General features: G+C 35.5%; 2 protein-coding genes across 2 annotated transcripts in view; one reads left to right on the top strand and one right to left on the bottom strand.

The window, feature by feature from the left end:
- The window catches only part of LOC118188012 (uncharacterized), a 35,786-nt gene extending 30,684 nt beyond the window's left edge, over positions 1 to 5,102 (bottom strand). The window contains exon 1 of the mRNA XM_035358343.2: positions 4,790 to 5,102. Coding sequence (XP_035214234.2) covers positions 4,790 to 4,957 — 168 coding nt within the window. The 5' untranslated portion in view covers positions 4,958 to 5,102. The remainder of the gene's footprint in view (positions 1 to 4,789) is intronic.
- The window catches only part of LOC118188011 (uncharacterized), a 145,614-nt gene that overhangs the window by 72,626 nt on the left and 48,003 nt on the right, over positions 1 to 24,985 (top strand). The window lies entirely within an intron of this gene.

Below are 24,985 nucleotides of genomic sequence, written 5' to 3'. Positions count from 1 at the left end.
ATTTCAGAAAATGTTTCCGTCTTCTGAACATAAAACAACCATTTATAGCAATTCCGATTCATGTTTGTAGAGAAGCGTACCAGTTTACCGAATAACTAAAAAGGCACTGAGTCTAATAAGAAAACCCTGTGCAGAATGGATTAAGATCGCTGAATATTGGGAGCTTGACCCAGGTTCGATCCCATGCAAACTGGGTCGTGGCTGTATGGTTGGTTTTTTGTGGTTTTACCTATGTGTAATGCGATTACGAGATAATTTCCTTTACAAAATCCTCCACGAAAGCATCTGCTTGTTTTACCATATTCGAATAGCTTCACCTTAACCTATAACAAGAACAGTATGAAGAAACAAGAAACTAAGACAGAATTTAAAATATTTTAATTCATTTTTCGTCTAATGTTTTGTATTAAATATTGCTTAAAAATAATATTAAAAATGTTATTGCTTTTATCTGACTTTTAATTTCTATATTTAAAGCAAAATATTAATATAAAATGATTTTGATAAATATATGAATGAATTATATTTTATATCGAATTTATGTATTCGATTCACATTAGTTTATTTACTTAAGTTACTAAATGAAATTATGATGAGGATTTACTCTTCTGATACAGTGATGATCACCAGTGTTCTCACTCGAAACTATTTCTTCGCACTTGTTCGTTTTCAGGATAACACTAATGTGTTCACGCCCCTTTGCTAATCATTCATGCTATGAACATTGTCTAAGCGCTAAGTTGTCTGTCTCTGCGCTAAGTTGGTAATGTCTGTGTAAACCAAGCATGTTTATTTGTTTATCATGCAAGTAGGCTTCTTTTCTTATTGTCTGCTGCTTGTGTAAAGTGACTGGAAGTTCTGGGTTATGCGAAAAACTCTCAAATTTCAACCCTTTCCGCTTGCTGAGCCCATGTTCGAAATTACATTATTATTCTCTTGAGATTCGCATTGTCGCGTACAGTGTATTCCCTTGCAACTCATATAATGATCATTGTTGACATAATTTTGTTCTCTTACACCTCGAATGTCGAGCGCAAACCTATTACAGCACAAGTAAATCTACCAACTATTATGTGTGTGTGTGTGATTATGGCAAAGCCTCGAGGGCTATCTGCCTAAGAGGAGGGATGCCTTCGTGGAGAACTTTCTAAGGGAAACTGGCTCGTATACACATTACACATGGGGAAAACCACGAAAACGCCCATGCAGCCATGCCCGTTCGCGGGATTCGAACCTCGGACCGAACTACCAGTGTTCAGCGACTTTACCGCTCGGCCGCTGGTGGGCCAAATCTACCAACTAAGTTGCTATTATAAGTTGATGTAACTTATTGTAACAAATCAACCAGCGTAAAGTTCTACAAAATAAGCTCATTAATTAACGCCCGCAAAGGCTTCTAGAGTCATTCGGTTATTTTAAAGCAGGAGATGTGAATAATGTACAGCGCCCTCGCCGGGAGCTGAACCTGGCCCTCTCGAATACGCGCCATGTTTACCACCATTACACCACGAAGGCATGCTGGCAGGAGGGAGAAAATATCTTATGTACTCCCTCTTTTAAAGGGCGACTGGGAATTAGGGGACCTAATTGCCAAATCATGGCGATGACGAATTATCCTCGACCACCTTTTAGTTCGAGCGCCAGTGTAGAGTCGTTAGGATTTTTTGAAGCAGGAAACGTGAAAAATGAGCAGTGCCCTCGCCGAGACTCGGAACCTGAACCTCTCGAATACGCGCCGAGTTTACTACCGTTATACCACGAAAGCATGCTAGAAGGAGGGAGAAAATACCTTATATACTCCTCCTTTTAAAGGGCAACTAGGGATTAAGGCACCCCAATCGCCGAATCCTGGTGGTGAGGAAGTATTGTCCACCATCTTTTTAGTTCGGCCTCCATTTGTAGAATCATCAGGTTTTTTTGAAGCAGGAGATGTGAAAAATATATAATGCTCGAGCCCGGGCCTTTCGAACACGCGCCGAATCTTTTTATTACATTTAATTGACCTTATTAAATTTCATTTCATCTAAGTTGTCATAATCTACTACAGACATTTGTAGATTTTTATATGAAGATTCAAGCAATGTTTCAACAGTTAAAATTGTATGTAATTTTATTTTGCTCCAATAATTAAGATAATATGTTTATCCACTCCAATAATAAATTTATCCACACAAATTGTATGTATATGTGTATAAATTATGAATTGTAGTTTCACCGTATTTAAGTGTACTTCGATAAATATGGCTTCACTGTTTGGGACTTTCTCAGCATAAAAGTGTAAGAAAATTAAAAGATGACATTAGCAAAATAACATTAAATTTAGACTATCTAATTAAACGCGAATATGTTTTACATCAGAATTGCATTACAAATAATCTGAATCCTGCATTCTAAAGTGAATTGAAGCTAGTTTGGGGTTAATTTGAAATGGTTGGTGCTGAGCGTGCCTCCCCCCCCCCCCGGTTTTAAGATTTAAAAGTTGGCAGTTAAGCAGTGGAATTCACCTTTGCGAGAAATATGCAAAATTTAACACCCGTTCTTTCGGCACATGTGAGAAGGAATGCAAAGGTGCTTCAAATTTTAATATTTCAAGGATTGTACGATTAGCTGGATAAAATTTTCGCTTGTAAAAAGTACAATATGCCTTTGAAAATGCATTAGCTGTACTGTTGACAAATGCCGTGCGGTTAGGAGAATGGAAGCAGATTGACACCGATGTGTAAAAACCTAAAAGTAGCCAAAGATGTATATATTCTTATTCCAACGAGATATATCACGATAAAGATGTGTTATGCCGTTGAAAGCACTAACTTTACATTCCTTTATGAAAGGTATGTGAAAACGCAGACTGTGTGTTAAAACTGAAATGAGAGGATATTTTCCTGTCGAGCTGGATTGGGATTAAAATTATTGAATCTTCTCCTCTAACGCTCCTATGGGAAGAAAATTGTTAAGGTTGTTTTGGGAACAAGCTTAATCGACATTAAGCCGCATGGTCTACATAAGAATGGTGTGTTTAAGAGAATTTTTTTAAATCCATTTAAATCTTGTCCAGAATTGGAAATGAATCATTTTGAAAAACATTGCAGAATAGGAAAAACGTGCAAGAAAATTAACTTTCTTTTATTTACTGTTACTTTAGGTTTATGTATTTACTTAAGGGAAACTGGTTCTAATTCATGTTGCGTATTGATAAAACTGCAAAAACTCCTACGCGAACTACCCGTTCGTCGGAATTCGTACCCGGATAGAACTACCCGTATTCTATCGGGTTATATCCGCTTGGCCACTAATGGGCTTGCAAGAAAATAAGATGTAAGAAAAGCAAAATATATATACATATATTGTGATCGAAGAGAGTATCTGATAACAGGTTATTATATAAAATATTTAAATTAAAAGACGAATAAAAACTTCAGATTAAATATAAAATTTCAAGGAAATTGGTCTTTTTTTTTTTTTTTTTTTTTTTTTTTTTTTTTTTTTTTCCCATTTTTCAGAGTATTCATGTTTCTTTCGAATCTGTAATAATGATAATTGAACTGTGCATACTGTGAGCAAATGCTACAATGTAACATGTACTGCGATAGTAAATAGTATGTGGACAGCTGAAAGAAATGCAACCAATAAAATGATAAACGCGACGTCTAGCAGCCAAAAACCTAACCAAAGGTTAACAGTTTAAAATCTGTGATAATCACAAAACATTATATTGCTGAACTTTGGGAATAGTTCAATTTCATTGAAGACAAATGAGAAAATCTTGAAAAGAATACTCGACTCCGAGTAGTCTCTTCAAGATTTTTTTATTACAATTTTGGTGTATAAATTGCAATAAAGTTCTCACCTCTCTTAGATAATAACAATATGCTCCGAATATACAGCTGTCACATTTGTTCATTGTATATTTGTGAAACATAATAGCCATCAATTTCTGTTTGTCAGACTTCAGGAAACAGCTGGTACCATGCAGAAATACTTAATTAAAATACTCAAATTATGTTACGTTATTAATTTAATTTATAAAGACTTAATTAAAAATGCTTGAAATTTGTTCTTAAATTTATTATTTTTATGTATAAACAGCTTTTCTTTCTTGCATTACGATTTTATCCTAGTTTTTACTTACGTAAATCATTACTAACTTAACGTTAATCATTTACCTGTTTGTATGGCCAGTTGGGAACATTAGCAAGAAAAAAATTATTAATTAATTACTTTTCATATTTTAAATTAAAATATGTTTATATCCATCACTACTCTAGTGCAACTGATAAAGTAATTTCTTTCAGCAAAAAATTTCATGCATTATTTCATATTTATAACTTATTCTAAATAGATATTTTGGGGCGCTTCTGATTTCTTTTAAATTTTCTGATGTAATATGCCCATAGTTTAAATTAATTAAATAAATAACTCAAATTAATTATTGAATGACATTTTGTGTAAATTGGATTTATATGTGCAATACAAGTGAATTCGTTAATGAATTTGAAATAAGTGTTCCTGGGTGAAAACTCATCAAATAACTATGTATAATTTTTTTTTGTTGTTGTTGTTGTTTTGTTATAGTTTCACTTCTTTCTTTTATTAAATGATAATAGAATGAAAAATACGAAAATTAATTCCAATTATAACGAAATGTGACGTAAATGGTTGAATCCCCCAAATTATCGGTGATTTCTTTAACATTATTATGCCTCAGAAACTCATTAATCAATAACGTGAAAAAAAAATGTTCACTCAGAAAAAAGAATCACTAGATTTGGGAAATACTGTCATTACCTACCTTCAAAAGCAAAATATGAAAAGTTCCTTTTCTCTCAGGCAGAAACTGGCGCTGCTGTGATTGGGCGCATGGATATTGAGCAAATTTGGGAGAAAGCGTGCGATCACCTCTTTTTATAAGATAACGGCGGAGTTTGACAGCCAATAACTGCGTTCGGCGTGGGCACATTCTCTGAACGAGGAGGACTTATTCTCTTAAAAAAAAACAGGTGTTTGAAATTAGTTTATTTGTAAAAGTATATCTGTAAAAGTATTTCGAATATTTTCATAATAATGGATTTTATTTTCCACTACGAAATTTGGTATTAGAGTGAGGAAGAAGTAAGTGTTTTGTATATTGAGCCAACGCTTTGATCTAATGTTTAAAAAAGTTCTGAAAAGGTTTTTAAAAAGTTACCTGTCTAGTTGTTGAGATATGAAGTGTTTCATCATAAGGGATACTATAGTTTTTAAAATGGTCGGGAAACACCAAAATTTACCTTATCGAAACCGGTGTACTGGTTACTTAATTACCAAGTTCCTATTTTTTTTCGTCCATTCTTGTTTTACTTTTTATTAAATAATGTTTACTTCTTATTTCAATGCATCATAACTTTTGCAATATATAATTACTAAATATAAATTTTAAATTGTCTTCCACGTAGCAAAATACATTCATTTAAATGTTGACAAAAGTATTAGGTAATTTTTACGCCTGTTGATATTGATTATTATTTATTTTGTGTTGGTACAGTAGACTCTCGATTAACTCCAATGATACTATGGATGATGCGTGCGATCACCTCTTTAAAAAAGTTTTCGGTTAATGAAAAATCACGTTGTCCGAGGACAATTTAAAAAAAAAAAAACAGAAAAAAAGAAATAATTAATATTATAATTAACAGAAAAATACTGATAGCAATTTTTCTGCATTTTGTAAACTATTTAATCTGGAGAATAAATTCATTTAACTCGATCAGAATTCGAAGCAAGAAGAACACACTATAAATAGGAGGAGAATACGCTTGATTTAGAAATGAAGAAACTAATTTTGAATACGCATTCAAAAAAGTATTTACAATAGAATCTAAACTATATTATTAAGTTCAAACTCGCCTAAAAAATATCAGGTATTTTTGTCCTCTACCAGCAGCCGAGCGGTAAAGTCGCTGAACTCTGGTAAACTCGGTCTGGGATTCGAAGCCTGGCGAACGGGCTGCTGCATGGGCGTTTTCGTGGTTTTCCTCGCGTATAGCATTTATACAAGTATACAAGCCAGTTTCCCTTAGAAAGTTCTCCACTACGACATCCCTTCACTTAACCACATAGTCCTTGAGTGCTTTGCCATTATCAGATAAACCAAAGCCAGAATTTTTTGCCCTCTGGCAGAGGGTTTTTTTTTTTTTTTTTTTTTTTTTTTTTCTTTAGATCGTGATTTTATATTGCAAAGCGTCATACTGTCATTCAACAGTTGTCTTACCCTTACAAGTAATCGAGTGGCAAAATGAAGTAAAAAGCAGCGCCGTGAATAAACTTTTGTCCAGTTAGTCGCTCTTTGATTCTTCTTTTACTATTGCACGGTTCACAATTCGTTCGTCTGCTATTGTACTACATCAATGGCCAGACCACACAAAGTACATTGCATTTGCTGAAGATGCAGCCTTTGTAATCAGTGGAAGCTCTAGAAAAGTACTGGAGGCCAATGTTAATACCACTCTGAAAAAATTCAACGAACTTTGCAAGCACCAAAAACTAACAATATCACAGGAAAAATCTTAAGCCATGATATTTCATAAGCCTTCTAAAAAATAACCAGATTATCGAAATTCCACATTGACAACAACAAAATCAAAATAGTCAAATCCTTAAGATATCTTGGGATTACAATAGATAATAAACCTAACTTCATTGAGCACCTACAGCAAATTAAGAAGAAAGCCTCCAGTATAGCTAATAACCTGAAAAGAATGCAAGGTGTCGGATGGGGCTTAAACCCTCAGAAAAAATACTGTTATAGAAACAATACTGTTATAGAAACAATACTGTTATATGTTGTACAATACTGTTATAGAAAAGTTAGCACTGTATGGTGCAGCGATATGTGCGTCACCAATGACGGTGAGAAAACAGAAGCAACTTCAATCCATCCAAAGGCCCTTTCTTTTAAATTATAATAGAGCTTACAGAAAAACCTCAAATGCTGCACTGTTTCAGCGCACCAGCAGCATCCCCCTGTTCTTAGTTGCAGAGTAGGAACATGCAAAGGCTCCAGTTCTTCAGCTAAGAAAAGACTGCAAAATTAAAAATGAGATAGTAGCTGCCAGCTCCTACACCTCACCGATCCATCAATATGAAAGACACCCAGCTAGCCGAAATAATATCACACTATGCATAAAGCAGAATAAATACCAAGCATTATTTCCGACGATCTACACTGATGGTTCTGGCATAAACAACGGAAAAGGATGTTTATGCCTTTTCCGTTGTTTAAACGGAAAAAAATATATCTCAAAAATATTAAAAAAATATTTTTAAAAAAATTTAAAAATATATCTCAGTGACCATGACACAAAAGACTTCAAGTTCCAACTTGTCAAAGAGAATAGCGTTTTTCAGTCGGAAATGTTCGCGATTTTGCAGGCAATCAACGTAAGCACACATCATCATTTTCCAAGGACTTACATCTATACAGATTGTCTCTCGGCAATGCATGCACTCTCGAACACAAATAATAGATCACCATTAGCTCAGGAAATTCTTATAAAGTCCTCCAGTTGCCAAGGCCAACACTTCTTTATAATCTGGATCAAGGCCCATGTTGGTCATAAAGGAAACGAAGAGGCTGAGATATTAGCCAAGGAGGCAGCACAGGGAATCAATGCAAAGAAAATAAGCATTCCCTGGCCACCTTCTCATCTCAAACTAAAACTACAGATCACAACTAAAGACTTATGGCAACAATGGTGGGACGCTGCAAATGCAGGCAGAAGAGTTTACAACCTCTTCCCCAAAGTTGACTCTCCTCCAATCCCTCTCTCCAGACATATCACGTGGTTTATCACAGGGCACGGTCCCTTTCCCACGTACCTCTATGCAAGAAATCTCTCTTCATCAGACTCCTGTGCATGTGGTGAGAAGGGTCACCCCGAACATTATCTATTTTCCTGCCCGTTTACAGATTCCCTTCATCTAAAAAAGCCAAATTCAGAAGAGGATTTATTCCCATTTCTTTCTAAGATATGCAGTTAAAAACAAGCACTTGAGGAATAAAATTATGAAGGTTATTGACTTTTTGGCTGCTAGAAGTCAAGAGCTATGTAGTGTAATTTAGCCTTCAAAGAAAAGCTCCAGCAATAGCAAAATAAAGCAATTAAATGCCGATATAATGTACGCGGGCATACCTTTATAGGAAAGAAATAAGCACCGTAATCCATATGAAGCACAAATTAAGTCAGTCATAAATAGGGTAAGGGGCTCCTATCTGTTTACTTCAGGTAAATAGTATATGACCCCTACCTTTCTATGTAACATAAGGTCGCATTGTCAGGAGACGTATGTCATTTCAATTGTTTCGTGAACATACTGTATCCTGAATAAGAACAGTTAACTTACTAAAGTTCTGTTCCAGATTGTGTGGAATAGACGACACAAGCAGGAAGGGTATACGTTACCCTTTATTCTCTGTTACTTTACAGGAACTCTCGAAATTCGGGATACAGAGACCAACTCTTGTGGTCTGAACGTAAAAATATAAAACTATTAACTAAAACTCTAACTAAAAGCTAACTTTGAATTAGTATACAAATGCCTAACACTAAGACAGGCCTTTATTTAAAAGGGGACGTATGTAGTACCCCGAGCTGCTGAAACTACAATACGTTTTCAAATATCAAGAGGGCTAAACCTCTGGCCTTAAAGGCAAACAGCAACCGAGTGAAAAACTCGTAAGCCTGCAGTGGCAAGCGGCTCGCCTCCTAAATCTCCTTCTCTCTCTCTCTCTCTTAGCAAAACGCCACAACTTAAATACACTCATGTCCATAAATTAAGGATAATTCGGAGTCACGCGGAAATCGAACTCTAAAATAAATATATCACCTGTAAAATCATTACACAAATCTTCAAGAATCATATGCAAATTTCGGAAAGTAACCAGATGACACCGATGGTACGTCACAATGACGAGAGTGTAAGAGAGTGATATATAAGGAATACAGGCAAAGAAGTAAAATTGTTCGCAGGTGCTTTATAAGCATTTCAGTGCAATAACCGAATAGTTATGATACAAAGGACGCATTTGAATGATTTTTTACGTGGTAGAATTATCGGCCGTCTGAAATGTGGGCGTACCCAACTGGAAGTATCAGACGAACTTAGAATTGCCCAGAGTGTCATCTCCAGGCTTTGGCAACGATTCCAAGATGATGGTACTGTGAGTAGACGTTACAGCATAGGTCGCCCAGAGTTACAACGCCGAATGAGGACCAGTATTTGGCAGTTACTGCCAAAAGAAACAGGCGGAGCACAGCCTCAGACCTGTCTCGTCAGCTCTCTTCAGCCACTGGTACGACAGTTTCAAGGCAGACTGCGTACAGACGCTTAGGGCAGATTGGTCTACATGCTCGTAGACCTGTCAGATGCGTTCCACTTACTGCAACTCACTGTCGTCTGCGGTTAGCCTGGAGTAGAGAGCATGCATTGTGGACACCGCAACAGTGGGCTTGTGTGATGTTTTCCGACGAGTCCAGGTTTAGCTTTCAGTTTGATTCTCGCCGGACTTTAATATGGAGAGCTCCAGGTACCCGTTACCACCAAGAAAACATCATTGAACGACACCGTTACGGTGGTGCAGGAGTGCTCGTTTGGGGTGGAATTATTCTGGATTCCAGAACTGACCTGCATGTTCAAATTGGAACTATGACAAGCCAAATCTATCGGGACGTCATTCTGGAACAACATGTACGTTTGTTTCGGGGCGCCATGGGCGCACAATTTGTGTTTATGGATGACAACGCCCGTCCTCACCGTGCAAACATCGTAAGCGAATGCCTTCAATCAGAGGATATCACCCGTATGGACTGGCCAGCATTCTCCCCGGACTTGAATCCAGTAGAGCACGTGTAGGACATACTTGGCCGACAAGTTACAGCCTGTCAAGCTCCTTCTACATGTCTACCGGAACTTCGGAGAGCATTGCTTTTTGAGTGGTGTAATATCCCCCAAGATCAGATCGATAATTTAATACTCAGCATGCCTAGGCGTTGTACGGACTGTATTGCATCGTCTGGGAGACATACAATGTATTAACAATCATACCAACCATGTAATATTGGTTTTTTGTAAATAGTTTTTTTCTTTTTTTTTTTTTTTTTTTTTTTTTTTTTTTTTTTTTTAGTAATTTGCTCCAGGGAGAAAAAATTGCTAATTTTTTTTAATAATATCAAACATATAGCATCTTTTTTTGCTCTTTACCTTTTGTTTAATAAATGAGCTTTACAAAGAAGTCAAATTTGTTTTGCTTCTAACTCTTCCTTTGCCTGATTTTGCATTATCCTTAATTTATGGACATGAGTGTACTTGCAACATGAGCAACATGAGTGTTAGCAAGACAATTTGCATAAGCAACTTAAAGCATTTAATTCTGGCCGGAAGTAGAAAATAAGAAGTGATAGTACAGTTTTAAAATAAAAATAAACGATAGTAAAACTTAGGATCCTTATAACATTACCTGATAAGTGAACACATATAATAAATAACCAGCATTCAGTTGGTAAAGTATCAACAATGTAATGTATCATAGTATGTAATTCATGTAAACTAATTATTGTAAAAACACGTATTTGCATACAATGAACTGACAAAAATAAGTTGGCAATGTATCAGCAAATGTATGCAGATATATCTGAAAGTACGTAGTACGCATAAGTATGCAGATGAAGCTATTTATTTTCTTTTGTTTTCATACTTATTTATTTGTCTTTTTTATTATTTTCTATTTTTGACAGCTGTTTGTAAAAAAAAAAAATTATGTAAACAAGTTATGATTGTAGGCATGATCTATATACTAGAAATAAGTTGCTTCTAGCCACCTCAATTTATAATGTCATGATTAATTTTTACATGCAAATAACAATGTACTGTTAGACAATAATGTAATTTCTGAAAATCAATTAACACAAAAACATACGTTACAGCACATAATGAATCGTCAAAATTAAGCTGTTAAAGTTTCAGCACAACTTTACAACAGTACTTAAATGTCAGATTTGTTATCAATTTTATAGTTCTTAATTAATTCTGATAGTAAACAGATCATGTTTACAAAAATGATTTGTAACGTGGGAACATCCCGCCTGTTTCTAATGCAATATATAATATCCTGAAACATGTTGCCTGTACCCACTACAATAGATAACATCTTCAAAATATGCACCTGCACAACTATGTATTTCGCAATGTATATCATGTAATTTAATCCCTTTTACTTGAGCTAATTTAACGCTGAAAGGTAGGAGTACCGTTGATGCCGCCGCCGGTAGCAGTACTTATAGTGCTCACTGGTCACATTTTCCATCACGACCCGAGGAATGATGCCAGAATGTTGTTAGTTTTCTAGTTAGTGTGTGGGGCTAATACCTGCTTACTTAGGGTAAATATTAGGTGGCCCCCTCACTTCTACATAACATAACATATTCGGGGCAAGTCGCGATTATATTCAAAACTTTCTGAAATCTTTTCTTCGTCCACTCTTTCACTGCCAGGTATGGCAATTCGAGCAATTCCGTAGGTAAAAATTCCTCTGCTTTTGTAACTGTCATGACCTGAAGCATCATTTCTTTTTTGAAAGCTTTTGCTGGCAAGCGTTTCATAATAAATTTAACTCATTAACTTTATATATAATTCCTCAGAAAGTAATTTTTCCGCCACACTAAACTCACTGCAAAATTCGTTTGCAACACTTCGATCACCACTTAAAAGTGCACCATACATTTCGTTTTATCGTTTAGGCCTTTTTTTTTTTTTTTTTTTCGTGGTGGTGTTAATTTTTTTCTTAACTGTGTAAGCCAATGGTCCAAATTGACGGCCCGCGGGTCGCATGCTGGCCAGTTTCCAATTTAGTCAGTTTCCAAATAGATACATTTGCCATAAATTAATTAGCATTCATACGACATCAGTTTACAGACAAAAATTTGAAGAAAATGTTTAATATTTTAATGAGTGCAAATTTGCATTATTTTCAATACCACTGAAAACAAGCGTGAGTAACACACAAAAAAATATGTCTACAACTCGAGCTAATTAATTTGCGCTGTAGCATAAGTCTTTCAAAGATTTGAAGATGGATCTTTTTCGTGTTTTGTCAAAAGATAAATACCCTCAGTTAAAATTTTTTGCAATTAGGATAATGCGCTTTGTTTCTGAATACATTTATATGTGAACAGTTTTATTCCGTGATTAAAAATTAATAATCAGTTAAGAAAGATAGCAAATAAGAACAGATCGAGCGAAAAGCATATGCAATTCGTGGAGAAGATATGTTCTATTAAGTTTTGTTCAATATTACAAACATTATCAAAACCGAAAAGCCGTGATTTATTGTAACTAAAAGTTGTAAGAAATAAAGTATTTATAATTATTTACGTACAAATTTATTCATTATTTTTTGTATGCCTTAAAGAAAAATTTAATATGTAAAAAAAATAATGACAATACGCTATCAATATTTATTCTCAAATTTCGTCCCACTTGGAAAATTTTCGTAATTTTCTTATTTTTGGTTTAAGTTAAAAAGAAGCGAAGTAATTAATTCAATATATTAGAATTATTTGAAATATACTGGTTTCCAAAAAATCAAGGAAAAGCCACAAAAGTAGCAATAATAACATTTAAAAATAAGCCAATCCGTATAAAATTTGAATATGTTGTCAAATAAGTGTTGCTTAAAATTGCCCGCCGTGCATTTTAAACCCTTATGCTACATAAGCATATGCATATGCTTGCGGCTTTTATAAGCTCTGTTCTTCTAATCCCTAGAGAACATCATAGTGTAAACTATCAACTAAATCCCAGCCGGGAAACGGATCAAGAGGACCCGTTGGCCGCGAAGCGTATAAGATAATCGTTACATAACTAACACTTATCGAAGAGGTTGTGAGAAAAATTCGTAACCAAAACATACATGTGCAAATGTAGCGATATCAAGTTGCAGAAAAATGAACAAATAAACAAATAAAGTGTAAATTAATGATATTTACAATGAGAACTGTAGTAAAGTGTACGCCTAAGTGACGAAATTATGGTCCTGCATTCTGTGAGCAGTAAAAGGCCTTAGTGTGACATCTTCTGGGACGCATATGTATTTTAAACAAGCATTAAAATTGCCCGCCGTGCATTTTAAACCCTTATCATAAAATTTACTGTTTAATCTATGGAGGTACTCATCAGTGTATTCTACCTTCAAATCATCATGCAGTAGTTTGTTCCTAATATAGAAATGTGCGTTTGTAATGGTGCGCAAGATTTTATTTTCTACAACTCGTAATTTGTGCAGTTCATTGCTCTTTGCCGTAGAACAAACTGGCGAGGCGTAACACATGATAGGTCGCAAAATGGAAAGATAAATTTGTCGCTTCCTCCGTAAGTCCAATTTAGAACGCCTACCAAGTAGAAGATTCAGCTGCTGTGCAACACTTTTAGTTTTGTTAGCTAAATAGTTGTTTTGTTAGCCACGTTAGCCTTTGATTTAGATAAACTCCTAGATATTTGGCCTTGTCAACTTTTAATTTCTTCCTGCGTACGCTAAGCAGTTGAGACTTATCAGCATTAATAGAAACCCTCCAGTTGGAGCACCATTCTTCAATATCAAGGACAATATCTTGCAAAACGCTAATGGCTCTGTTAGGATTTACTGATTTAACTGCTACCGCCGTATCATCTGCATAGCAGGCGAGTAGCGTGTTCCAATTTAATTTGTCCCTTGGAAAATCCGCCGTATAGAATAAATAAAGAATTGGCCCCAGACAGGACCCCTGCTGAGATCATCTTGTAGCCAGAATGATTCTGTCTGCAGCTCACAGTGAAGAATCTGTTTGTGATATAAGAATGTGTTAGTAAGATAAGCTCTCTGGGAATATTAAACTTGATAAATTTGTAGACTAGACCCTCATGCCAGACGCGGTCAAATGCTTTGGCCACGTCTAGCATGAGCAGTGCTGTGCAGCTTTTATGATGGAGTGCGGATCCAATGAACTCAACAAGTCTAATTAGTTGTTTCGCAGTAGACAGCTCACTCCTAAAGCCATACTGTTCATGAGGTAGGAATTGCAAGTAGGGCTGAAATTTCTGTAAGATAATCCTTTCAAATATCTTGGCAAGATTGGATAAAAGACTAATCGGCCTGTGATTTTCTACTTTAGTAATATCTTTAGCGGGTTTGGGAAGCAAAAATATTTTCACACATTTCCAGCTTTCTGGGAAGTAGCAACACGTAATACAAGCGTTAAAGATGCCTGTGAGTCTTGTAATGCCACTTTTAGGCAAATTCCTGATCATGAGATTCGTGATCCCGTCAATGCCTGGCGCCTTCTTTAGATTAAGTTTAGAGACTATCTTCGTAACCTCCTTCGGAGTAGTGAGCCCGCTAACATTAAGTGCAGTAGGCATCTGCAGCCATTCATTTACTTCATTTTGAACTTGCTGTGCAAACGAATTATTGCATGGTGTTATGTTGGGACTAAATTGCTTCTTTAAGTGATTTGCGAAAATCTTACATTTATCATTATCAGTGTAGGCTGTCATACCATTTGCTACTACAGGCCTGTCGCATTGGTGCGTGCGCTTAAGCATTTTAGTGAAGCGCCAGAAAGCATCGCAATGCATCTCAAGCTCAGCGATTTTTTATTCCAGTTTTCTTGCCTGAAATCCTGTATTTCCTTCCTGAGTCTTTTACTTATTCTATTGAGCTCGGCTTTCGTGTTCGGATCCCACGTAGTATTGTAGCTTCTGCGTAACCGGTTTCTTTCAGTCTTGAGTGCCTTAATAAATTTAGGGAACTTAGTAAGCTTATCTGTCATCTGAGTGATTTTGCTAGACTCGTAGTAACACTTGTTTAAGCATGCAGTGAGAGAGTCAATTTCCCTGTCGATGTCATTTTGGGTTTTAAGTACTCCTGGCCTAGGGAGCCGCTTCTTAACAACATTATGAAACGTCGTCCAATCTGTGTAAGTCTTAGTACTTGGGTAGCTTATACTTGCAGCCCCCAGTGTCGCTACCACCGGGCAGTGGTCCGAGCTAAGATCGTCATGTACTTCCAGGATCATATTAATATTAGTGTTCGACAGTATAATGTCCAAGATATCTGGAATGTGCCCTGTAATATGTGGCCTAAACGTAGGCGAATTGGGTGCATAGATCCCCACAGGATGATTACTTATGAATTCCTTAAGAACTTTGCCATTATGGTTGGTGCCGCGGCATCCCCAGTCCGTGTGTTTGCTATTTAAGTCTCCTCCTAGTATAATGTTCATAGAGTATGGGATAATGCACCTGAAAAGCTCTTCTCATAGCCTGTTAGTCGGTGGGTTGTAAATGGCGGCGAACAATGTGTCCCCAGATTTGGGTAGTTGTATGGAAGTGACCACAATTTCGTAACCTTTGCTACTATCCGTGGAGATGAGACTTAGAAACATCGAGTCTTCTCAAAATTTTTGGATTGTAACATTAATTTTATACTACCTCGCATATAACATCTATGCGACCTCATATGGAGAAAATTAAAAACTTTAGCTGTCTTCCACGCTGTCTGGCAAATTAGCTAATGTTTCGTCATTCGATGTGCCATAACATCTTTAATTTAACTTTCGAATTATAAATATATTGGTAAAAAAATGAATGATTTAAATAAGAAGACAGTAAATGCCTTTCTTATAAAGTGAAGTCTTTATTTGATTTCCTAATAGTATATCTATCTGATGTAATTCAAATTACATTAACTGTATGCTATACACAAATGATACTTTTTATGGACATTACGTATTTTGGTCTTACATATCTCACCCTCCTCCACTTCAAAGAGAAAATGGTTTAGTGACCCCCCCCCCAAAAAAAAAAACTTTTTTAGAGGAATGTCATAGGAAAAAAATATTGCTACTCAAAATATATAGCTTTTCAGAATAGAAAAAAAAAAAAAAAAAAAAAAAAAAAAAAACAGGAAAGGGAAAGAATTGCATCAATTTTGATTTACATATTTTTATCATATGTTATATGTGTGTATTCTGTTTTTGAAAGTATAAATTTTAAAAAAATTTTATTTTGGGTTTTCGACATGAGTGAAGATTCTGTAATTATTTATTTTATTGAGCGAAATAAAAAAAGTAAGTACTTTTGTTGCGAATTATCCCATTCCAACCTACATACTTTCGTGGTGTAAGTGGTTAGCATGCATAGCAATCGAAACCACGAATCTTTTAGCTAGCAACTGGGAGATCCCTGGTTCCAATCCCGGCGAAAGCGCGGTTAATTTTTCATGTTTCTTGATTCGAAATTCTTAACGGTCTAGACCGGGGAGTTGATTCCGTTAGCCTTTTGGCTGTTAAATATTTGATTTTAGTTTATGAATATAAACTGCTTTCACTGACATTGTCGTATTAGTCAACATTTTATATAACTTTTCGTTATTAAAAAAATTTTAAAACATATATGTGTATGTATGTAAATATATATATAAAATATATATATATATATACTATATTTCGAGTTTGGGAAGGGAGGGGGCTGAATGATGTTCCAATGCATAAAAGAGTGCATAGAGCAAAAAGTTGAAAACCATTGGTCTAGACACCAATGTTTTATAAATGTACATAAGATGAGTTCATGGAAATTCGTACTATCTATTTTTAAAACCGATCAGCGTAGCAGTCTAATTATATCCTTTTATGTGCAAAGAATTTTAGTAACTGGATTTAATTCATAATCCACGAAATGGCCATAGGTGAAAATAAAAATTTTCTAAGATTTCGTTGTGGATTAAGAATAAGCGTTTAAGTTATTTTTGTCTGCATCAAAGAAGGAACAAGAAAGAATAATGTACTGATTCAAGTGTCTAATTTCTGTTCCAGAAGATTACTACGTAATGGCTGTTTCTGAAAGGTAGTTTAAAATTGTTAAGTATAAAAGTGGGATCATTGTGCTTAAAAATAGCATACTGTTGCATAACATTCTTTTAAATTGTCCACAGGGAAAAGTAATACGATATATTAATTGCTATATCCAGACAGTTGCTGTCTGGGTATTCAGTGGTATATCTAGATTATGCCTGATGTATAAATTGTGATAGAACTTCCGCAGTTTTTACAAGTTGCAGTATAAAGGAAGAAAAAAGATACATTTATGATATCATTTTAAAGAAAAAGCAAAAATTAAGCTCATACCGGTAATTACGTAAAAGAATATTTTGCGGATATCGTATAACGTTGCGCGCCTCCAACTTGCACGCAACCAAGAGGTGACTGTGAAAGCTGTATAAAACACAGAGTCTTGTAAAGGGTTTAAGTCCCTTTTTATTCAACGTAATAAATTACAATTGCGTCCTCTTGACGCTTACAGACGGTGCCAACTCGGCAGTCAAATAAAAATAATAACCTGAAAAGAAACTAAAGACAAGATTCTAACTACGAGGCTCTCTAAAATAACTAACTCACCGCGTTTTACAATACCGCTGCTAATTCAGCAGACTTGAAGCTCACTGGAACGATTAACACTACTTCCCGCCAAGCACATAGGCCGAAACGCGGGGTCCTTCAAATTCTCGCTAACTACCTCCGCGCTCGCTAAGTAAGAATATCACACCGAACTTGTTTCCTTCTATTTAAATCATAATACTTCCGCTGATAATTTGAATGCTTGCGCGTTCTACTCAAATTTACATATTCTGGCATTGGCAGTTCCAGGGGAAAGTAAGGCTTGACAGGAAAGATAGTTTAAACTTGAAATAAATGTTAGTTAAAATAAATATAAACCCTACATTCGAGATACTGTCTACCAACTTTAAGCAGATCCCCGCTATACTTCTGAGCGTGGACGAAAAAGCAGAAAAAATGGGTAGTCAGTGTTGCCGAGATGAGTCGACTTATTTCGTGTTTTGGTAAAATCTTGCTGCAAGATCTCCTTTTTTAAATATTACTCCGCCCGAAAATAAGTTCCCCCGCCCGACAAAGTTTCCAGTAAATAACAAAATAGAATGTTAGTGTTTATATGGGAGGGAAGCGTTAGACACATTCGTGTCTTTCCTAAAATGGGAATGACATTTTTCTGGCACATTTTTGACGAGAGTTCTATCATCGGTTGGTGGACTGTGCACACATCGGTGCCACAAGCATAGATATAGCAGTATTAATAAATGAAGCATCCCTAATCACATACACGTTCTTTTTATGTATTTGTTCTGTAATTACTAAAATAAAAGTATAAATTCTGAATAAAAAAATAGCTACTGCGATAACTTGCCATTAAGCTTTTTGCATTGGTCTGGCTGTTATAAAATCTTTAGCTGAAATAAGATTTGACAGCTGATTGCACAGTCTGTTAATATCTAAGGTCTAATGTTAGTATACTTTTGGGGTCATTCTTTTGCGTTCTTAATGATGACAAAGTAACTATAACCTTAATGTAAGACAAGAAATAAGCGCACGTGCGTTATTCAGATTTTTTTAAATTAATGGAAAATGAGCAGAAATGGAACTTTAATTTTATTTTTCTGTACCTGATGATGCTTGTAATCTTAAGATTTCTTTTATTATATTTCTTTTTTTTAACCATGTTTGAATAGCATTTTCATTATTTTCGCCATCACTGTTAAATATATGTCTATATTAGTTTTTCAAAGCTGTTGTGAATTTCTGTTCCCAATAGTTTTAAAAAACGGGATATTTTCTGTATAATTTAGCTGTTTGATTTGGTAAAATAAATGCAATAATCAAAAAAATATTCTCTCTCTTATATTATTCTAAATACGTATTCGATCTGCAGAAAGAACAAAATAATTATTCTTATGTTTCATTTGGATAGCCTTGTTAGTCTGTAGGCTTTGGGAGTTCATTTTATGTGTGTGTCTGTCTCGACTTCTATCATGTTGGCTTTGTTTAATTACGCTACTTTAAGACAGGTTTATTTCTAGTAAAAATTTTAGTTCTTATGTTTTTTTTTAATTATTTTTGGCATTATTATTATTATTTTGGTTTTTTAAATTAAAAAAAAAAACTTACCCAGAAATAAATTTAGAAAAGCTTAGATTATGTAAATTGTAATCTGCTTCCTAATTAAGGGCTGAGATTTTTATAATAGCTCTATTTTGTGCCAAGCGGGAAAGGGGAGAGGGAAATTCTTAAAATTTTGCTTCCTTTATCACATTATTTGTAGCAGCATTTGGAGTTAAGGTTTTGGATTTCCTTTCCCATGTTTCTGTTTTATATATTAGGTGAAATTCTGCTGAATAGAATTACTCTTGAAGAAAAAGGATATGTGTCTGCACTGACGAGCTAAAATATTATGACCATTCCCACATTTGTCAGTGAACTCGTCTGGATGACTTGAGGGCACGTGATTAAGATTGTATTTAGCTTCTGCTGGACAGGGTAAGGAATTGGCACTTACTTTGTGAGTGATGAGAAAGGCTGCTGATCTAAGCGAATATTGATAGAGAGCAGATTGTAATGGCTCGAAAACCCGGAACAAGTATCTCCGAAACTGCACGATTGATAAGTTGTTCACGATCTGCCGCAGGTGTTGGACGCCCATACGCCATCAAAGAAAAAGGACGTTGGAGACTGTCCAGCTTAGTACAGCAAAATCGGCCCTAGACAGTGGCTCAGCTGACGTCCCAATGCAATACAGGTCCAAGTACAAGTATTTCAGAACGCAGAGTTCAACGGACACTGTTGAATATGAGACTGCGCAGCAGACGTCCCATTCGTGCCTCTGTTGACCAAGCGTGATTGTTAACTACGCCTACAGTGGGCCCGAGAACATCGAAACTGGACCATGGATAAGTGGAAGACGGCTGCCTGTTCGGATGATCACGATTTCTCATACATCACGTTAATTGGCGTTTCAGGCTACGCCGTCTCTCAGGCGAACAGTTGCTTTCCGCCGTACAACATACACAGGTTGGTGTTGATATGCTTTGGGAGACGTTCTCACGCGCGTCTCTGGGTCCCTTAGATGTGGTAGAACAGACCATGAAAGCTGCGGACTATCTGAACATAATTGTCGATCACTCGCACCCTTACATGGCGTTTGTCTTCCCAAGTTACAGACTAATTAATGGAAATGTATATTAAAAAAGAAGTATAAATAAAGGCTTCTGTAAACTGGAAATACAATATAATGAGCATGAGCATGCATATAATCATGAGGTAAGATGTTTTGCCAGTTAGCAGTGAAGGCATGGGATATCCTGTTTGTTTGTAACTGTATCCGAATTAAATGATTTAAAAATGCAACCACTAGCTGGACCCATTATGAGTAAGAATGCAGCAATCGTGGATGTTAAAAGTGTAACAGGGTTGGAAAATCATGGCTGAATCTGAAAAGAAATTTTCAATACCCCAAAATGAAAGCAATAAGAACTAAAGAAGAAGTCACCGGTAATTTGAATTGCATCTCAAGACCGAAAAGCCATAACGAAAGAAGCAACAGAAAGTCAATGTATGTAGAAGCATTCATTTTCAAGGCGAAATATTATGTGTAATCACTCATTGCATTTACATTCGCTACTGCTATAAAGTTTATAGGTTGGTGCAGAGAACGTCAGACTTGAAGATTTAAACCGAATCGCCATTAACTTTCTCCCGTCATCTGGAGAGTTGGACACACACAAGGCTTAGAAATATAATTCTGATTATTGGTTCCATCTTTGATCCCTGGAGACTGCTGTTTCAGAGTGTGTGTGAACCCAGTGTGTGTAGTCGGTTCAAAGCTCAAATTTTTTGTTTTGTGCAAAAGACAAATGCATCGTTCTTACTTCTAGAGCTTCTAGACTAGTAGTTCCCCATTCCCCCTTTCATCATTGCTTGAAGAAAATTCCCCCCGTCCCTTCCAAAACTCGAAAAATACATATATATAGATTGTCTTATTATTTATTTAAATTTTCTATCACGTTTTATTAATTAAAGAACAAAATGTAGATAAACACCAAAGCTTGAATAAAAAGTAATTTATTACATTCATAAACTAAAACTAAATACTTAACAGCTAAATAAAAGGCTAATCGCATCTCCCCTTGAAACTATAAAATTCTCCTGGAGTGAATTCTCTCCCTCCCTGGTTGAGAATACGGATTCTAGAAATTAGTTTACACCGATGTTTCTCAACCGCCGGTCCGCAAGCACTATTCGCTGGTTTTTCTAACTGTTTAAGTTCCGCAGTTTTGTATATGTAAAGATTATGCCAATAGTCCAAATTACTAACATTACCTGTCCGCCATAAAACACTGAAATATTTTACCGGTCCTACAAGTAAATCGGGTTGAGAAAGACTATCTTACACTATACTTATTTTTTCTGTTTCTGTTCCTGTCTCATAAGTAATGATTCTTAGTTTAGCTAATCATTAATTGGTTACTTAAATTAAGACCGAAAAGAGGAGATGTGATGAAACTTATTCAGAAATGCATCCAAGTATCAATTTATGAAAATTCTGCATTAAGGACTGTATATTATTTCGCTCTCTTCATCATTCGTCTAAATAGTCTTAGATATAAATAATCTTATTGTCGATAATTAATAACATGATTTACTTTCTAAAATGTCAGCTCAATATTTTTTCGTATAATGTATCTTATAATTTGACAATACTATTTCAACTTGTTCCAAAACCTTTTCTAGTAAGTTAGATTAATACTTATGACGTAGCTGTTGGATTGTCTGCTTAGAAGTAATGACTTCACGGAAGATATTCGAAGGAAATCTTCCCTTTTATATTCATTACGCCCAGAAAACTTCATGAAAACACGTTCGTGGCCAGTCTCTTCAGCCCGGGTTTCTTCTAAGTGATTTCGGGCTGGTCGAAAGGCGAGACAGGCCCGTTAGCTAAGCCAAAAACACTTCCGAAAAGGTTATGGGGGAAGCTGGCCATAAAATATTAATTTTCATCCTTTATTGTTAATAGGCCTTGCCACTGGCTGAGTGATTAAGACCGTTGAATGCTGGTGGTTCGAACCCAGGCGAAAGGACTGGTTGCATAGTTAATTTTCGTGATGTCCCCGTTATGTAACGTGAATACGAACAAGTTTCTCCTACAAAATCCTCCACAAAGGAATCTTTTCCATAAGGCAGGTAGTCCATACGTGCTTTGTCATATTCAAGTAACCTAGCCTATATTCAACTTCATTGTTAGTGATGCAACAGTCGGTACTTCTGCTGGGAAGGCCAGAAGTGTAAATCTCTGTAAAGCTGAATATTTATGATCGTAGTATATATGCTGACTAGGGAATTTGAAGTACGTTACGTTTTTGCATGGTCTATTTGCGAGATTGTCCTTTATCAGGAATAAGTTGGAACTGAGTATGTCATACTGTTGCCACTAGTGCCAAAGATCCATAAAAAAGCGACATATTTTTTCATGGGTATGTGTATCTGCTCAGGAATGTAGAATGCGCAACAAGAGCACTATAGTTATAGAATGCATTTTGAATCCTTTCTTAAATTTTCACTCTCAAATAAAAAATTTTAATTTTGCTTGGTATCAGATTATGGAGTTGTCCGAGCTTTCCGAACTCAGCCTTGCATACCGCCTCTTTCTCGAAGAATCTACCGGCAAGTTCATTTGCGCTCAGTCATCTGCTGTGTCTCTTTAGGGTGATATTTAATATCATTTCTCAGCATCTATCTAACTTATTCTCTTTCTGCAATTGTTACCGCGTTGTATCAGGTAATAATTCAAATCAAGCATATTAGTTATTCATGGTTCTTTGAAATCGCCAATTTAATTTGCTTCAGTTTCGCCAATTTAATTGCAAACTTTCTTTCCCTTTTTTTGAACTGCATCAAAAATCATTCATATATTGCTCATTTCGAAGAATTTTTCTTACACTAGGTAAAATAAGTAAAATTTCGTAGGAACTTTCATTAATTTTACCTGTAAGTCTTTCTCGTAATGCTGGGAGAGAGGTAATTGATTATGGCCAGACACGCGAAAGCGTTTTCCATCTTCAAAGATTTAGTTACGATAATTGTGGATGCTTTGAAAAGGGCTGCTTAATGTATTTACAGTAGTAGATATTAGATGTAGTACTGGTTTTTTCAGTGTTAATATTTTTAATGATTTTTTACCATATCACTGTTTAAAATTTTCACTGGTAACAAGCTGCAGTGCCAAAATTTTAGTATAGAAAGAAAGAGCTGGTGATCCATATATACCACGTATGCAAAACTATGGTTCGCGAGCCTTGTGCAATTCTTTTATCTCTCAAATGTGACTCACGTTGTAACACGCAGAATAATACGAAATATATCGCAATATGACACTCTTTATTTAACAGTCAGCAATTTATTTTAATTATATTCTAAGGTACTTCTCCCGCCTTTCTAGCATGCCTTCGTGGTGTAGTGGTTCTGCACGCTGGGCCGGTAATCCAGAGGTCCGCGGTTCGATTCCCGGCGAAGGCGTATTCTCATTTTTCATCGCTCCGGCTTTTCCAATTAACCTAATGTCTCTACAATATAATGCGTATAATAATTTCAGAATGTATCAAAATTTGCACCGTGCACTGATTATAGAAATTCTAAGCATCATTACGGCAGTGAGTCACAAAATAGTGCCATTTCTGCGGTTTACTGTAGTTCAGCTAATCTTTTTAGAACAAATAGTCGCCATCAGGACAATAGTAAAAACAATGCGTCAGGAAACTTCTGAATTAACAATATTCTTAAAAACGTGCCGAACCATGCTACGGATATGTGCAGTTGTAATTCGTAGTGTAAAAACTGATTGGAATCATTTAGGTTACGTCAAAACACGCGAGAGTTATCTTCCTAAGGGAAGGTATGCTTTCGTGGACTTTTTAAGGAAAACTGGTATCTATGTTATACGTGGGAAAAGCCACGAAAACTCTAATGCATTTCGCCCATTCGCCAGGTTTTAAACCCAGATCGAACTACCAGTGTCTTTTCAGCTTTTTTACCGCTCGGCCAAGGTGGGCATAAGAAAAACGAAACTTACCTGTTGTATTAACTTCTCGTCTAACGAATTAAAGAATTTAATAATTTAAGATAAGTGTGATGTTTTTGTTCTTATGTCACGTAAATATGTAATAAATTATGTTTTTTTTTTTTTTTTTTTTTTTTAGTTTAAAAATAGGAAAACATGAATATTTGCATCATTTAAAACATTTTTGCAACTGCAAGTATATGCCTAAGACCAAAAATTGCGGAAATAAAGGTTAGATATGTACTTCTGTGGATACGTTGTCTGTATGTACATAAAACTTGCGTCAAATCACTGACTGCTGATTCCGTGATAGCCTAGCCTACTTATTAAATACCATTCTCTTTTCTTCCGTATTTCATATTGTACTCTAGGGGATGATTTCAAATTTCGCTTTTAATTGTTTTCTTCGAATTCTAAAATTACACTCACAGATACTCATGGTGAATTAGATAAGAGAAAGAATTTACCAAAAGTAATAAAACAATAATTTTAAAGAGAGGCTGGCGACCAGATTGACGGCTCGGCACGTACGATAATCTGGTAGCTGCTGTAAGAGGCGATACTGTTTAGTATTCGACAGTTTTCGGATAGGTTCTTCCCAGTTGTTTCTTTCTTTTTGCCATTTTCAGTTAATCCTCGGTTTAAAATTCGCTTTATTAGCATTTGTTTCCTTTATCTTTATTAGAATATTTTCAAAATTTGGTAAACAAGTTGAGTAGGGTATAAAATGAAAATATAAGGCTAATATTCATAAAAACAAGGGTACAATAAACCCTTGTTAAACGCAGGGGTTACATCATTAGCAAAATATACATACAGCAAAATCGCTTTCTTACAAAATTAACTTTCTGTGAAAAAAAAAATGGATTAGGTATAGTTAAGATTAAGAAAGTTATGTATAATTTATGCAAACCTAAATATTACTGTAAAGTGGAAAACAAACGTTTATTGAAAGGATTTTATTACTGTTTAATAAGCAGATAAATGACTTTAAAAAAAAAAAAAAAAAAAAAAAAAA

Source organism: Stegodyphus dumicola, chromosome 4 (genome assembly GCF_044657685.1).
Source record: "Stegodyphus dumicola isolate Sdum_Otavi_A_Nest chromosome 4, ASM4465768v1".
In the NCBI taxonomy this organism is placed as follows: domain Eukaryota; kingdom Metazoa; phylum Arthropoda; class Arachnida; order Araneae; family Eresidae; genus Stegodyphus; species Stegodyphus dumicola.
Note: the sequence above shows the minus strand (reverse complement) of the source record. Positions and strands in the feature narration are given on the sequence as shown.